Below are 13,326 nucleotides of genomic sequence, written 5' to 3'. Positions count from 1 at the left end.
AAAATTACTCCTGGATGATCTGTGTGCCTCATCTTCCTCTGTAGAGAAGGGAAATGAGATCTGATTGTTTGCACTGAGAGCTGTGAAGTCAATTTGGCACTTTCTGTCCAATTATTTTGCGTTCAAAGAGGCCCCAAAACACACAAAAYRCTGTTTAGATGCAGTCCARGCAGRTCCRCTGTGTGGTTGTTTTTATTTTCCTTGCTAAATGTTAATCTCTGCGTGGCAAACTGATTTAGTTACATGCTCAATCTTTTTATTTCGTTCCATCTGGGTATCCAGGCAGCAGAAATAGCTGCATCCACAGGGCAAAGAGCACAGGGAGGGGTGAGGCAAGGGAGGGACTGAGATCCAGGACTTCGGGTTGCCTGCACTTAGCTCTCATTTTGCTGCCAATTTACCAACTGACTTATCTTGTGAGTTGCCCTAATGCCACCCATTAAAAGGAAATTAAAATGAGTTCACCATCTGCCCAGACAGCACCAGGTTTGCACTGGGAGTTTATGGCTCAGGGAAAACAAGGAAGGACTTGTCAAAGGGCAGGGAGAGTGGAAGGAACGCCAGTCCCGAGCAACGAGGTGATTTTAGGACATTAATCCCATCCAGAGATGTTTGACTGCTGGGGGTAGGAAACAGCCTTCCATCTGGACTTTCTGCTGGCTAATCCCRGTTTGAGCTGCAGTTTGCCGACTGGGTAATGGGGCTGATCAGATTAAAGCCGAGCCTGGAATGTGCTGGGGATCAGCRGTGCAGAACAGCAGCTTTGTCCACCCATGTCCTTCCATCCCTGTGCTTCAGAGCTCTCTGAGCATGGCAGAGCTTCCTTAACAGGTGGCTTTTTGGGGGAAAAACCCACACTTGGTGAGCGTGGGAGGCAAAGCCYGGCTGTTTCTTGGCTGTGCTCCCACGGGGATGCGGCAGGAACGGAGGATCCTGCGCTCGGGGTTTCTCCATCGTGCAGAATTATTAAAGCAGCAGAGCTGTTCATTATTCTGATGACAGGGGTGACTGCTGTGGGGTTTCAGCTTCTCTGACTATTTTTTTTTGGTGTGTTTGGAAGCCATCCAGTCCAGTTTTATGCACAGTCTGTCCTCTGGTTYGCTCTTGGACAGAGGAGGAAACCGCTTTCTTCCTCTTGGAAAGGGGGGTGGCTTCTTCCCTGCCCCCATAGCAGAGCAGCCTCTCCTGATGCAAGCAGGGGTGGAAAATGGCCTTGTTTGTCTTGTGACATCAGTGCTGGGCTCCTGACTAACGCTGGATCTGCCCCACATCCTCTGGAAACTGGGTGAAAACGTGCAAAAGCAAAACTCCAGCGAGAACTTGAGGTTTCCTTTCCGTGTGGATCCAGTGTCAGTTCAGCTGAGAAAACCCTGYCTTTTTCCAGCATTCCAGGGAATGTTTGGGGGAAGAAACCCCTGGTCCTGGCAGGGATTTGAGCTCCTGCAGAGGGAAGGAGCTGAGGCCAGGACTGCCACTGTGATTCATGCTGTAAATCTGTCGAAGAGTGGTGATAAGATAAAAATGCCATTGGTGACTTTGCTGCTCCCTCCCTGCATTCCCTGGGCATTACTGGACCAAGAGCATGACCTGTTCTCATTGCTTGCTGCAAAGCAGTACTTAATGGAAAGTTTATATGATTTTTAAGACTTTTCCAGATGAAATGCTTGCGTGCCTGAGTCTCTTTCCTGTGCAGGAGCTGCAGAGGAGGTTCTGCAGACAGCAGAGCTGCAGAGGAAGAACAGGGGCTCCTTGTTGCAGAAGCAGCTCYGCCGCCTCAGCTCGTGCAGCTGCTCCCCGTGGTGTGTGCCAGGGTGGCTCAGACTCTGTGCTGGGGCCATGCTGAGCTCTCAGATGCTTCCAGGGGCAATTCAGGACTCCAGGAGGTCATTCCAGATGCGTTTGGAGATTTAATCCCAGTAATTCTCACCTGGAGCTGTGTGGTCACAGCTGGGACTTTGGCCAGGGTCTGACTGCAGTGAGAACCCGGGCAGAGCTTTGTGTCACTGAGAGGTGTCACCACGAGGTTAGAATGTGCAAGTTTGATGTCTTTACACAWGTGAGGAGCTCTTAAAATGGAATAGAAACTATTCAGGAGCGAGTGTGGCCACAGCAAGGGGCTGTTGTGTAACCCAGCTATGATTAGGGTGCATTGCTGGGCAGGACTCATCCTCCTGGAACTGGCAGAGCTTGCAGCAGACAGCCCATAAACCTTGTCTGGCACCTGAGGGAGGATTTAATTGTGTGATTTTGGTGCAGGTTGTGGACAGCAGCAGACATGGAGAGGCTGGTTGAGAGGCTGGAGAAGGCTGTGGAGCGCCTGGAGACCGTGTGCCAAGGGCCTGGCATGTGTGGAGATGGCTCTGCCAAAGGTAAGGCCCCAAATACCTGGCAGGGCAGGCAGAGCTGGGCAGGGGAAGGGGAGTGAGGTGAGGTTGGTTCCTGTGCAGGGGCTGTGCTTGCTGCTCTGCCAAGATAAAAACTGTGGCTGTGGCACTTGGAGCCTCCTGCAGGTGGGAGGTGCAGCCTGTGGGGTGTTCCTGGTGACCCCTGGTGATCCTTGGTGATCCCTGGTAACCCCTGGTGATCCCTGGTGATCCCTGGTGATCCCTGGTGATCCCTGGTGACCCCTGGTGATCCTTGGTGATCCCTGGTGATCCCTGGTGACCCCTGGTGACTCCCTGGTAACCCCTGGTGACCCCTGGTGATCCTGGTGATCCTTGGTGACCCCTGGTGGTCCCTGGTGATCCCTGGTGATCCTTGGTGATCCTGGTAACCCCTGGTGACTCCTGGTAACCCCTGGTGACCCCTGGTAACCCCTGGTGACCCCTGGTGATCCTTGGTGACCCCTGGTGATCCCTGGTGACTCCTGGTAACCCCTGGCTCTGATTCTTTTCCCACAGGAGTGGCTCAGTACGTGCAGGCTTTCGATGCCCTTCTGGCCGGGCCGGTGGCTGAGTACATCAAGATCAGCAAAGACGTGGGTGGTGATGTGCAGAAGCATGTAAGGATTCTTATTTTCCCTCTGCTCTGGGGGTGCTGCCTGTCCTGAGAGCTGGAAGGGCCAAATTTGCTGCCAGAATCTGCATCCCTTCAGCCCTGTGTCCCTTCAGCCCTGTGTCCCAGGATCTTTGCAATCCCTGAGGGTTCCAAGCTGGTGCCCAGATGAGCTCCAGCAAATTGCCACCTACACACACACACACACGATTCAAACACGATTCCAACCTTCTGGAAATCCTTGCTGGTTCAATGTCTGCCTCTGTGCAGGCTTTTAAAAGGTCTGAAGCCACCCCAGCCCTGAGCTGGGACACTTTGGTGAGGTTTCTGTGGACTGGGTTTMTCCAGGAATGTGCTTTGAGCTCAGCCTAGCTGGGTCCTCACTGTAAGTCAAAGAAGGGACTGAGAGCCAGGATTTGGGGAGTCCCTGCTGTGAGCCCTCATTTTGCTGCCAATTTACCAACTGGATTATCTGTTAAGTTGTCCTAATGCCACCCATTTAAAGGAAATAAATTAAAATGAGTTCATCATTATAATTTTCTCCAGGAATGTGCTTTGAGCTCAGTGTCGCTGGATCCTCACTATGGTCATTCCTTAAGRGGCACAAGGGAATCTCTCTCTTATTCAAGCAGGGGGTGAATCATTTACAGGGCACAAAAAAATCTCATTTTCATTCTGTCCTCAGGCTGAGATGGTCCAYGCAGGTTTGATGAGCGAGAGGGCCCTTCTGGTGGTGGCATCTCAGCACCAGCAGCCAGCAGAGGTGAGTGTGGGAAATCACTGAGCACAAAACTCTGCCCTCGGGGTCAGGAGTGGCTGGGAGGGGTTTGGGGAGCCTGGGCTGTCACAGTTGAGCTGAAAGAGGAACTGGGRATGCTTTTTTGATGTCCTGAACTGCTCCTCCAGTCCTGGGCAGAWTACTGAGTGTTGATTCTGAGATCTGCAGAATTTTCTGGAATTGTTACAGCAACAAATGTTACAGGGCTGTCACAGCACCCTGGGGTGTCACCTCAGCCTCTGGCTCCAGTTTCACCTGGCACCAGCTCTGCTCAATCAGTGTTCCCTGCAGACAGGATCTCTCAGAGCCAGGAGCCACCCTGGGATGTGTGGGCTCATGTTTTTCACAATGTGATGCTCAGAGAGCTGAAAGATCCACCTCCTCCAGGAGCAGAATATCTCTGAATAATCACTGGGCTTTTAGGATTGATTTGTCCTCAGCGAGTAATTTAACACTTTACCCTGGGCTGCTGCTTCTCAGCAGGATGTGTGGCTGAGAATCTGATCCTGAATGCATTGGCTTTTCCCTGCTGGGAGCTGTTTTTCCTGAGCAACAGGATCCCACCTCGCTTTTCTTTGCAGTTATTTTCTCCCTCAGTCACGGCTTCTACTGTTACATTGTGGGAGMTGGAGTTCTGTGCTCCTTTCCTATTCATCTTTTTATTTTTTTTTTCCCAAAATCAGCTTTGGAGGGTTGTTATATTTCACCAGGCTTGCTGGGATTCAACTCTGTGTAGCCTCTGGCCTGAGAACCTGCTTTTAAATCCCACGGACACGTTATTTAAATAAAGGATTATGAACAAAGAACAGCCTTAATCTAGGGTAGCTCTTTGTGCAGGTTGTCTGGCAGGAGTCTAATTGTGGAGCAGCCAGTTTAAAATGCAAAATGTGTGAACTCTCAGTGCTTTTCTGAAGAATTTCCCCATCCTGTGGCTGGAATGTAGTGCTGGGCTGGAGTTTCTGAAAATATGGCCAAGCCAGCGGTGCTTGGGACCTCTCAGTTTTCATCTAAACAGAGGAAAGAGCCGCAAAAGAAGAAGCTGTGGCTTTGAAAAAGCAAGTTTTGCCCAAATTTGTCCCTCTCTGCTGCCACCAGCAGGAGATTTTGTGATGCTAAAGGAAGGAAAAGTTGCCTAAGAGCCATCTCTGGGAACGTGGAACTGGCTCTTTTTGCTGTGCTCTGACCTCAGAGCACTTCTGGAGCTTCCAGTCAGCATTCCAAGGGAACAGCACACAGGAGCGATTTTTTACCATCCAAATACTAAAGGAATGACTTGAGAAATAACTGGAATCTTGAATTTTGGCGTGCTGGGGGTGCCCTTTGAGCTTGGTGTCACTCTGGKTGTGGGGCAGGGCTGTCRGTGCCAAATTTGTRCCCAGCACCCCTTTCCCTTTCTCCRAGGAGGAGAGGAAAAATTGAACAAACTGCTTTGGAACAAAAGAACCCAGGAAAGAAAGGCAAATGCTATTTCTGTCCTCGTTACTAACAAGCTTTGTCAGTGTCTCCTGGATTGAACATGAGTCACAGTTCTTGGCGTTCTCCCATAGCTCCAATCCGATGGGAGCAATGACTTCAGCCCTGGAGGAGCTGGGACCAAGCTGGGCTTAGAGAAAGCCAGGCCTAGACAGGAGCTGTAACAGCCACTTGGAATCTGTGTCTGAGTGGCCATTAATTAATCTCCTTAATTGTTGCTGTCCCTGTGTGTCACACAGAATGCCTTCTCAGCACTGCTCAAGCCCATCTCGGAGCAGATCCAGGCRGTGCAGAATTTCAGGGAGAAGAACCGTGGCAGCAAACTGTTCAATCACYTATCAGCAGTCAGTGAGAGCATCCCAGCCCTGGGCTGGGTGGCCATGGTAAGGATTCTTGGGGGAAAAGGCTTTTTCTTGGGCTGCTGGGAAGAGTTTGGCTCTCTGGCAGGTTCTTTGGTGCTGATGTGTTTTTTGTTTCTGCTCCAGGCTCCAAAGCCTGGTCCCTACGTGAAGGAAATGACTGATGCTGCCATGTTTTACACCAACCGRATCCTCAAGGAGTACAAGGACGTGTGAGTTCCCCTTTGACCTCAGAAATGTGGCTGAACTCAGCCCGAGGGGCAGCTCCAGCATCCCCCCATGGCCTTTAATCCCTCCTTCTTTGGTCTTCTTATGTCCTCAGGGATAAAAAACAAGTGGACTGGGTGAAAGCTTATCTGAGCATCTGGACAGAGCTGCAGGCCTACATCAAAGAGTACCACACCACGGGGCTGACCTGGAGCAAAACTGTGAGTGCTGGCTGCAGCGGGGCGAGCCTGGCGGGGTCACCCGGAGCTCATTCCGAGTGCTTTTCCTCCTTCCTGCCCTTCCAGGGTCCCGTGGCCACAGAAGGGGCTAAAGCACCTCCTGCTCCTCCAGCTGGGGCTGCTCCTCCTCCTCCAGGGCCTCCTCCTCCTCCTCCTCCTGCCCCCATGAGCTCCAGCACAGACGACTCAGCCTCGCGCTCGGCGCTCTTTGCTCAGATCAACCGGGGAGAAGGGATCACCTCGGGTACGTGGAGGAAATTTCTGTGCTGCTGCTCCTTCTCGTGCTGCTGGTGCTTGTTTTGCTACCTGTCCTTGTTTTCCTGCTTTCCCTCAATGCACTTGTTTAAAAAATACATAAAAACCCTTCTGGGGCTGGCAGCGAGGGGCAGAGCTTTCCCAGGACAACAGGAGCACARCTGGGGGAGAATTCTCACCCTCTCCTGGCAAATGTAGGCATGAACCTCAGGCTGGAATGAACACTGAACCCTTTGCTTACCTGCAAGACTCCATTACAAAAAAAAATACCATTTTGCAGCTGCTGATTGCACAAAACTTCTCCCTTTTTGATGTTATCAGCACAGAGGTGAGGATTGGCTCAGAGCTTTCTCCAGCTGCAGGGTGGAAGAGCTGGCACCTTCTGGTTCTGTGGTTCTCGTTGTGTTCTTGTCAATATTGCACCAGCATTTCCTGCTTCCTCCTCCCCTTCCTGTCACTCGCACTCAGGCTCAGCTTAGGCCCGGTTTTAGGAGGTTTTTTTTGCATTTGAAGAAATTTTATCGTGATTATTGCAGTGTCTGGTGTYTGTGGAGCTCCCTGGAGTGGAGCTGGCTCTCAGGTTTGCCCTTTTTTACAGGTTTGAGGCACGTCTCTGATGACATGAAAACCCACAAGAACCCAGCCCTCAAGAACCAAGGGGGTCCCCTGAGAAGYGGCCCCAAACCTTTCACTGCTCCCAAACCAGCCTGCAATGCTAATCCCTCCCCAAAAGCACCTCCACTGCTGGAATTGGAAGGCAAAAAATGGAGAGTGGTGAGTGTCTGGTGCATGGAGGGATGGGAGATTTGGAGAAGGGAAAAGGGGGCTCTTSTGGAGACATTTCTGTTTGTTTTAAAAAAGATTTTAATGGATTTATTACCCTGCATTCAGAAAATGAAGTGTGTTTTCCCTGCCTTTTCAGGAAAACCAGGAGAATGCCACTAACCTGGTGATCAGTGACACAGAGCTGAAGCAGGTAGCCTACGTTTTCAAGTGCACAAACAGCACACTCCAAATCAAAGGCAAGATCAACTCCATCACTTTGGGTGAGTGGAGAAAACCCCTGAAATCTCCTCCTGCCTGCTGTGTGTGTGTGTTTGCAGAAGCTGAATTCTCCAAAATCCTCATGATCCAATCTGCTTTTCTTTGCAGATAACTGCAAGAAGCTGGGTCTGGTGTTTGATGACGTGGTGGGCATTGTAGAGATCATCAACAGCAGGGATGTGAAAGTTCAGGTGAGTGAGCTCTTTTCACTGCAGTTTTATTTCCAGRTCAGGGGGATATCCATAAAGCACCATCTTTTTTTGGGAAAAGGCTGAAATTGAGCTCTTTAAGCTGTTTCAGGTAGAAAGGTAGAAAACAAAAAAAAAAGCCAAAGCAGGAGCTCAGTATTAGGTTTTATTCCAAATCAGTTTGGGCAGCTGATTTGGGATGATCACTTTGTCCAATGTTGGCTCAAGTTTTGTTCTAAAGAGACCAAACCAAGAAATTTGGGACAATTTCAAACAAAAACTTTGAGTTTTTGTTAAATGTGGAAATACTGAATCCCACACATTTGCCACAGGGAGGGCTTGGACTCAAACCTTTTGCCTTGAAGGAAAAAAAAAAAAAAAAAAAAAAAAAAAAAAAAAAAAAAAAGCTGTGTTTGTCCAGTTGATGCTAATTTTGCTCTGGCCCTGCCAGGTCATGGGTAAAGTGCCAACAATTTCCATCAACAAGACAGATGGGTGCCACGTGTACCTGAGCAAGAGCTCCCTCGACTGCGAGATCGTCAGTGCCAAATCCTCGGAGATGAACGTGCTCATCCCCACCGAGGGAGGGGATTTTGTAAGTGCTGCCCTGGAATCCTCCTGGGGCTTTGATAAAGATCTGCAGGAGATGTGGGAGGGGAAAAATTCTAGAGGTTGTGGATGATCTGATTTAAAAAAGGGAGGTTTGGAGGGGAAATTTCTAGAATTTGGAGGTTGCGGATGATGATTTGATTAAAAAGAAGGGAGGTTTGGTGGTTGTGGATGATGATTTGATTTTAAAGAAAAAGGTTTGGAAGGGAAATTTCGAGAGTTTGGAGGTTGTGGATGATGATTTGATTTAAAAAAAAAGTTCAGGGGAAATTTCTAGAGTTTGGAGGTTGTGGAAGATGATTTGATTAAAAAAAGGGAGGTTTGGAGGTTGTGGATGATCTGATTTGATTTAAAAAAAAAGGTTCAGAGGGGAAATTTCTAGAGTTTGGAGGTTGTGAATTATCTGATTTTTAAAAAAAGGGAGGTTTGGAGGGGAAATTTCGAGAGTTTGGAGGTTGTGGATGATGATTTGATTTAAAAAAAAAAGGGAGGTTTGGAGGGGAAATGTGTAGAGTTTGGAGGTTGTGGATGATGATTTGATTTAAAAAAAGGGAGACTTGGAGGTTGTGGATGATCTGATTTGATTTAAAAAAAAAAGGTTCAGAGGGGAAATTTCTAGAGTTTGGAGGTTGTCATTTATTTGATTTTAAATAAAGGGAGGTTTGGAGGGGAGAGTTTGCAGGTTGGGGATGATCTGATTTTTTAAAAACACGGGAGGTTTGGAGGGGAATTCTAGAGTTTGGAGGTTGTGGAAGATGATTTGATTTAAAAAAAAAAGTTCAGGGGAAATTTCTAGAGTTTGGAGGTTGTGGAAGATGATTTGATTAAAAAAAAAGGGAGGTTTGGAGGTTGTGGATGATGATCGGATTTTAAAGAAAAAGGTTTGGAGGGGAGATTTCTAGAGTTTGGAGGTTGTGGATGATGATTTGATTTTTAAAAAAGGGGAGGTTCGGAGGGGAAATTTTGAGAGTTTGGAGGTTGTGGATTATTAAAAACCAGCAAAAAAGGTTGTCTGTAAATGAGATTATTGCTGGTTTGTGAGAGCTGCTTCAGCCTGGATTTCTTGGGGACAGGACAGGCACCAGCAGGGTACAGGAGTTAACAACACAAAGCTAAGAAATGCCTGAAGCAGTGGGAGGTAATTACTGACCTCAGCCATAAACTGATTTCTGTTTTCACCCTGCAGACTGAATTCCCTGTCCCAGAACAGTTCAAGACAGTGTGGAACGGTCAGAAGTTGGTYACCACTGTGACAGAAATCGCTGGCTAAGCCCAAAAGCTCCAAGGCTCACACCTTCCCCTGGCCCTGCTGTGGGACAAAATCTGCTTTCAGATGATTCTCTTTAGATTTCTTGTACCTTTCTGCTCTCAAACTGCTTCTCTTCTGCCCGAGAGACACAGCTGCCTGCCGTCACTGAGATTCCTCTGCCTGGGGCTTGGGGTCAGTGATTGCCCATCTCTATCAGCAGGAAGGTGTATTTTATTTTATTTTTTCTTTTTTTTCTCTCCCCTTGTCCCATCTAACCACACCAATTGGTGACTTTCACAGCCACTCCTGGCTTTCAGTTGGCTTTCAGAGTGTTGGTTTTGTATTGCCTTTAAGTCAAACTGTTCACGTGACAGGAATGTTGTCCCCCTTTTTAAAAAGTCTGTCGGAGTCCACAGTACCCAGCTGCTATGGAAGGTTCTGGAAGCTGCTCATTCCAGCTGTCTGGAGTAGCTGGTGGCATCACAGGGAACGGTTTAGTGGGACCAAAAGCTGAGGAGCTGGGCTGTAACATTCCACCCTGCTTGCTCTTTCATCACTCCCAGTAGCTCAGTGCATTCCTGATTGTGCCATGACACGAGGTTTTCATGAAGCAGTGCCACAGGAGGGTGGCAGAGGTGGCACTGTGCCCACTGTGGCAGCTCAGAGCTGAGCACCTCTCATTCCACCTTCACAAGGAAAACTTTACCCCTTTTCTTGGAGCAGCTGAACTCAGGTTCAGTCTTCCAGGAYGGTTTTTGTGAACCTGAGGAAGGGCCTCCTCCATTCCAGGTCAGTAGTGCAGAGTTGTAAATACCCAACAGAGTTGGATCAAGTGGGTTCATCACTCTCTTCCTCATCTTCAATCATCCCCACGAAATAAATCCTCAGTTTTTCCCCTTTTTGCTTGGCTCTTTATTTCAGTGGAAGCTCTGTAACCTCTGTTCCAGGGCCCTGGAGCAGAGTGATGGATCACACAGTACTGTACTGACCCATAAAAGGGAGCTGCACGTGCTTTGACCTTCATTTTTCCAACGCCTCGGGTGGCATAAGCATATCTTAAAATGCATTTCTTCTGTAAAGTGTCAATGTTCTTTTTTTCTCTAGTACAAAACTTACGGAAAGGAAAAAAAAAAAATAAATATGCAAAAATTTTTTTATTTTGAAACTGTCCTGTGACTTGTACTTGTCTTCTCCTGAGGCTTGTGAAAAAAAAAAAACCACAACCTTTCTTATGTACTTAAGATTATACAGAAGATAGAATAAAGTTAATGCCAACTTGCTCATTACTGTGGCTCTTTTCTCTTTTTTGGGGGAAGATCAGAAGATCAGGCAGGAAAAGATGCCCCTCTCTGCCTGCCCCTGCCTCGATTCCTTTGAATAATTTCCCAGACTCAACACCTCACAAATCAGTAGTTGTCCAATCTTTTTTTTTAAGTTGGTTAGATGGAAAGTTCTTTATTGATTTGAGTTGTACAAAAGAACATAAACCAAGCTGTTAGTTAAAAGCTGTTAATACTGAATTCCAAACCCTCTTTTTTTTTTTTCCCCAGAAACCCCTAAATTTGGCCTTTTCCCCCATTTTGAAGGATAGGTTCTAACATAATTTAAAGTGTTGCTGATCCCTGCCCTAGTGAGTTGGGTTAATACTGCAGTGTGTCCTGCAAGGAGCAGGGGATGGAGAACAAACCTCTGAGAGCTGAGAGGAGGCTGGAGTGTGTTAGAGCCAGTGCTAAGCCCAGATAGGCGTGGAATTAAATCCTGCTGAGCCAAACCCCCTCTTGCTCCCCTTCCCCAAATCCCTGCAGGGTTGGATGCTGTCACACAGTGCTGGTTTTAGTTTCAGTGGAAAAGCCTTCCCAGTGCTCTCAGGAGCTTCACTGGAGGAAGGGGAGGATGGTGCTGTCAAACCACTCTTCTGAGAAGTGCAGGTGGTCCCCTTTCACCCCCAGGAACACCAATTTCCCTGCTTTGTCCATCTCCTGCAGCCCCAGGCGATCCTGCAGAGAYAAAGGGGGACATTCCAGCTCTGCTCCTGCCATTCCCTGCATTTCAGGAAGGGCTGGAAGGAAATCCCTTCTCAATGCCCCAGGAATGACAAGAGCAGGGCTGTGGGACCCCAGAACATTGAAGAGTGGACACAGCAGAACMCCCAGAACTCACCTCTTTGTACAGCAAGGTCTCCTGCAGAGGAATGGTCTCCTTGGCTTGGCCACTTTTGTAAAACCCAAACCACTGCCAGGATAAAAAACAAGCTGCTGAAAGGTTCTCCAAACCAAGCAAACTTCCAGCAATTTCTGTGCCCCTCAGCAACCTCCAGTTCTGCCACCAAATCATAAACAAGGAAGCCCCAAAACCTGTCCTGCCTCCCTCACCTCAGAGATTGGAGGGTCCACCATGGTGTCATTGAGGAATTTCACCATCACAAACTTTTTCAGAGCCATCAGGTTTTTCTTGTAGGTCTCGTTGATGCCCTGGATGGAAGGAAGGAAGGAAGAGAACAGATCCAAGTCATTGGAAAGGCCAGAGACAGATCAGGAAAATGTCCTGCTCCATCCTGCTCTTCATTTTCACCAGTTCCTGCTCACTGTTCTTCACTGTCCTTACCCTCTCCTGATTGATGTCAGCCAAAAAAATGCTGTTTTTCCTGTAATCCTCCTCCTTCAGAGGGTCGTGCCAATATTCTGCTTGGACCAAACTGGACAGGGGAGAAACCACGGGTCAGTTTGGATCCCAGAGCTGCTCCCCTGGCCCAGAAAGAAGGGTTTTACTCACTGCTCCTGGACAGATTTGGTGTAGGCTCCCAGATCGAGGGTTTTTCGGATCCAGTCGCAGATGTGGGAGCTCTCTCCGGGACAGCGGGGGAAGCCGTACACCCCTGGGGCACAGAGACACTCTGGAACCTTCCACCCTTCCTGCTGCCCCAGAAAAACCTCCACAGAGCAGCAGCAGCAGGAATAAACAGGCACTCAGGCTGCCTTTAGCTCTTCTGGAGCTGGCACAGAGAATGGGAGGGCAATTCCCTACAAAATCTTCCCACTCCACCACACAGAAATTCACTCAGTGGAACTTCTCAGGGGARAGTTTTTGAAATTCATTGCCAGCCACTCTTAAATTTCATTTCATAMCTCCCTTTCCTTGGGGTATTTCCCCTTCCTGATGCTGATTGTAAAATACCCTCGTGATCCAAAAGTTTCAGTTTCACAAAGGTTTTGATCTGGAGATATTTTTCCCAAAATAACTAATCCCAAATGCTTCCCAAGGTATGAATCCTACAGACAGTGAAATTATCTGTTTACAAAAGTTCCTTTTCACTACCAGTTGAGCAAGATCAAGATAATTAAATCAGTAAACACTAATTGGGCCAAACACATCACCAGATCCAAGAACAAAGGGATAATTTAATTCACCAGAAAATGATCAGAGTTTRGGAAAGAGACCCAAACAGTGCCCAGGAGGTGTGAGAGCTGCAGGGGACATTACCTTGGTGCTGTCCCCCGATGGAAATCAGGTTGARCATGGGAGGAGAAGGGCACCTCTGGGCCACAGCCCTCCTGTGGGGGAAGAGGAAGGAGCTGAGCTGAGCTCACCCAGGCCACAGGTGCAGCTTCTGCGTGGGTTTGGGTGTTTATGTAACGTTTACCAAGGGAATTAACCCTTCCTGGAAGAGCAGGGCTGCACAAAAATAAAACCTGACCACTTTGGAGCACTCCTGCCTTTAGGAGTTGAGCATTTTGTGTGTGCTGAGCAATTCCAGAGGGTTTTAAACCAGGACCTGAACCCTTAAACCAGGACCTGAACCCTTAAACCAGGACCTGAACCCTTAAATCAGGACCTGAACCCTTAAACCAGGACCTGAACCGTTAAACCAGAACCTGAACCCTTAAATCAGCACCTGAACCCTTAAACCAGAACCTGAACACTTAAACCAGAA

At 48.3% G+C, this 13,326-nt stretch overlaps 2 protein-coding genes across 2 annotated transcripts in view; one reads left to right on the top strand and one right to left on the bottom strand.

The window, feature by feature from the left end:
* Nucleotides 1-10,296, top strand: part of CAP1 (cyclase associated actin cytoskeleton regulatory protein 1) — a 13,421-nt gene extending 3,125 nt beyond the window's left edge. The window contains exons 2-13 of the mRNA XM_057383763.1: nucleotides 2,257-2,369; nucleotides 2,901-3,001; nucleotides 3,680-3,757; nucleotides 5,485-5,628; nucleotides 5,731-5,816; nucleotides 5,927-6,032; nucleotides 6,117-6,294; nucleotides 6,904-7,079; nucleotides 7,228-7,351; nucleotides 7,458-7,540; nucleotides 7,989-8,132; nucleotides 9,333-10,296. Coding sequence (XP_057239746.1) covers nucleotides 2,276-2,369; nucleotides 2,901-3,001; nucleotides 3,680-3,757; nucleotides 5,485-5,628; nucleotides 5,731-5,816; nucleotides 5,927-6,032; nucleotides 6,117-6,294; nucleotides 6,904-7,079; nucleotides 7,228-7,351; nucleotides 7,458-7,540; nucleotides 7,989-8,132; nucleotides 9,333-9,416 — 1,398 coding nt within the window. The 5' untranslated portion in view covers nucleotides 2,257-2,275 and the 3' untranslated portion in view covers nucleotides 9,417-10,296. The remainder of the gene's footprint in view (nucleotides 1-2,256; nucleotides 2,370-2,900; nucleotides 3,002-3,679; nucleotides 3,758-5,484; nucleotides 5,629-5,730; nucleotides 5,817-5,926; nucleotides 6,033-6,116; nucleotides 6,295-6,903; nucleotides 7,080-7,227; nucleotides 7,352-7,457; nucleotides 7,541-7,988; nucleotides 8,133-9,332) is intronic.
* Nucleotides 10,297-10,830: 534 nt separating this feature from the next.
* PPT1 (palmitoyl-protein thioesterase 1) overlaps nucleotides 10,831-13,326 on the bottom strand; it is a 5,275-nt gene continuing 2,779 nt past the window's right edge. The window contains exons 4-9 of the mRNA XM_057383764.1: nucleotides 12,876-12,946; nucleotides 12,168-12,270; nucleotides 12,000-12,090; nucleotides 11,768-11,866; nucleotides 11,556-11,627; nucleotides 10,831-11,392 (exon numbers count right to left, since the gene is read on the bottom strand). Of these exons, the coding sequence (XP_057239747.1) occupies nucleotides 11,270-11,392; nucleotides 11,556-11,627; nucleotides 11,768-11,866; nucleotides 12,000-12,090; nucleotides 12,168-12,270; nucleotides 12,876-12,946 (559 nt within the window). The 3' untranslated portion in view covers nucleotides 10,831-11,269. The remainder of the gene's footprint in view (nucleotides 11,393-11,555; nucleotides 11,628-11,767; nucleotides 11,867-11,999; nucleotides 12,091-12,167; nucleotides 12,271-12,875; nucleotides 12,947-13,326) is intronic.

The sequence above is a fragment of the Malurus melanocephalus genome, unplaced genomic scaffold, assembly GCF_030028575.1.
Source record: "Malurus melanocephalus ecotype Western Australia unplaced genomic scaffold, MMel_1.1 scaffold_658, whole genome shotgun sequence".
Lineage (NCBI taxonomy): Eukaryota > Metazoa > Chordata > Aves > Passeriformes > Maluridae > Malurus > Malurus melanocephalus.
The sequence above is the reverse complement of the archived record's forward strand: the minus strand, read 5'-3'. Positions and strand labels throughout refer to the sequence as shown.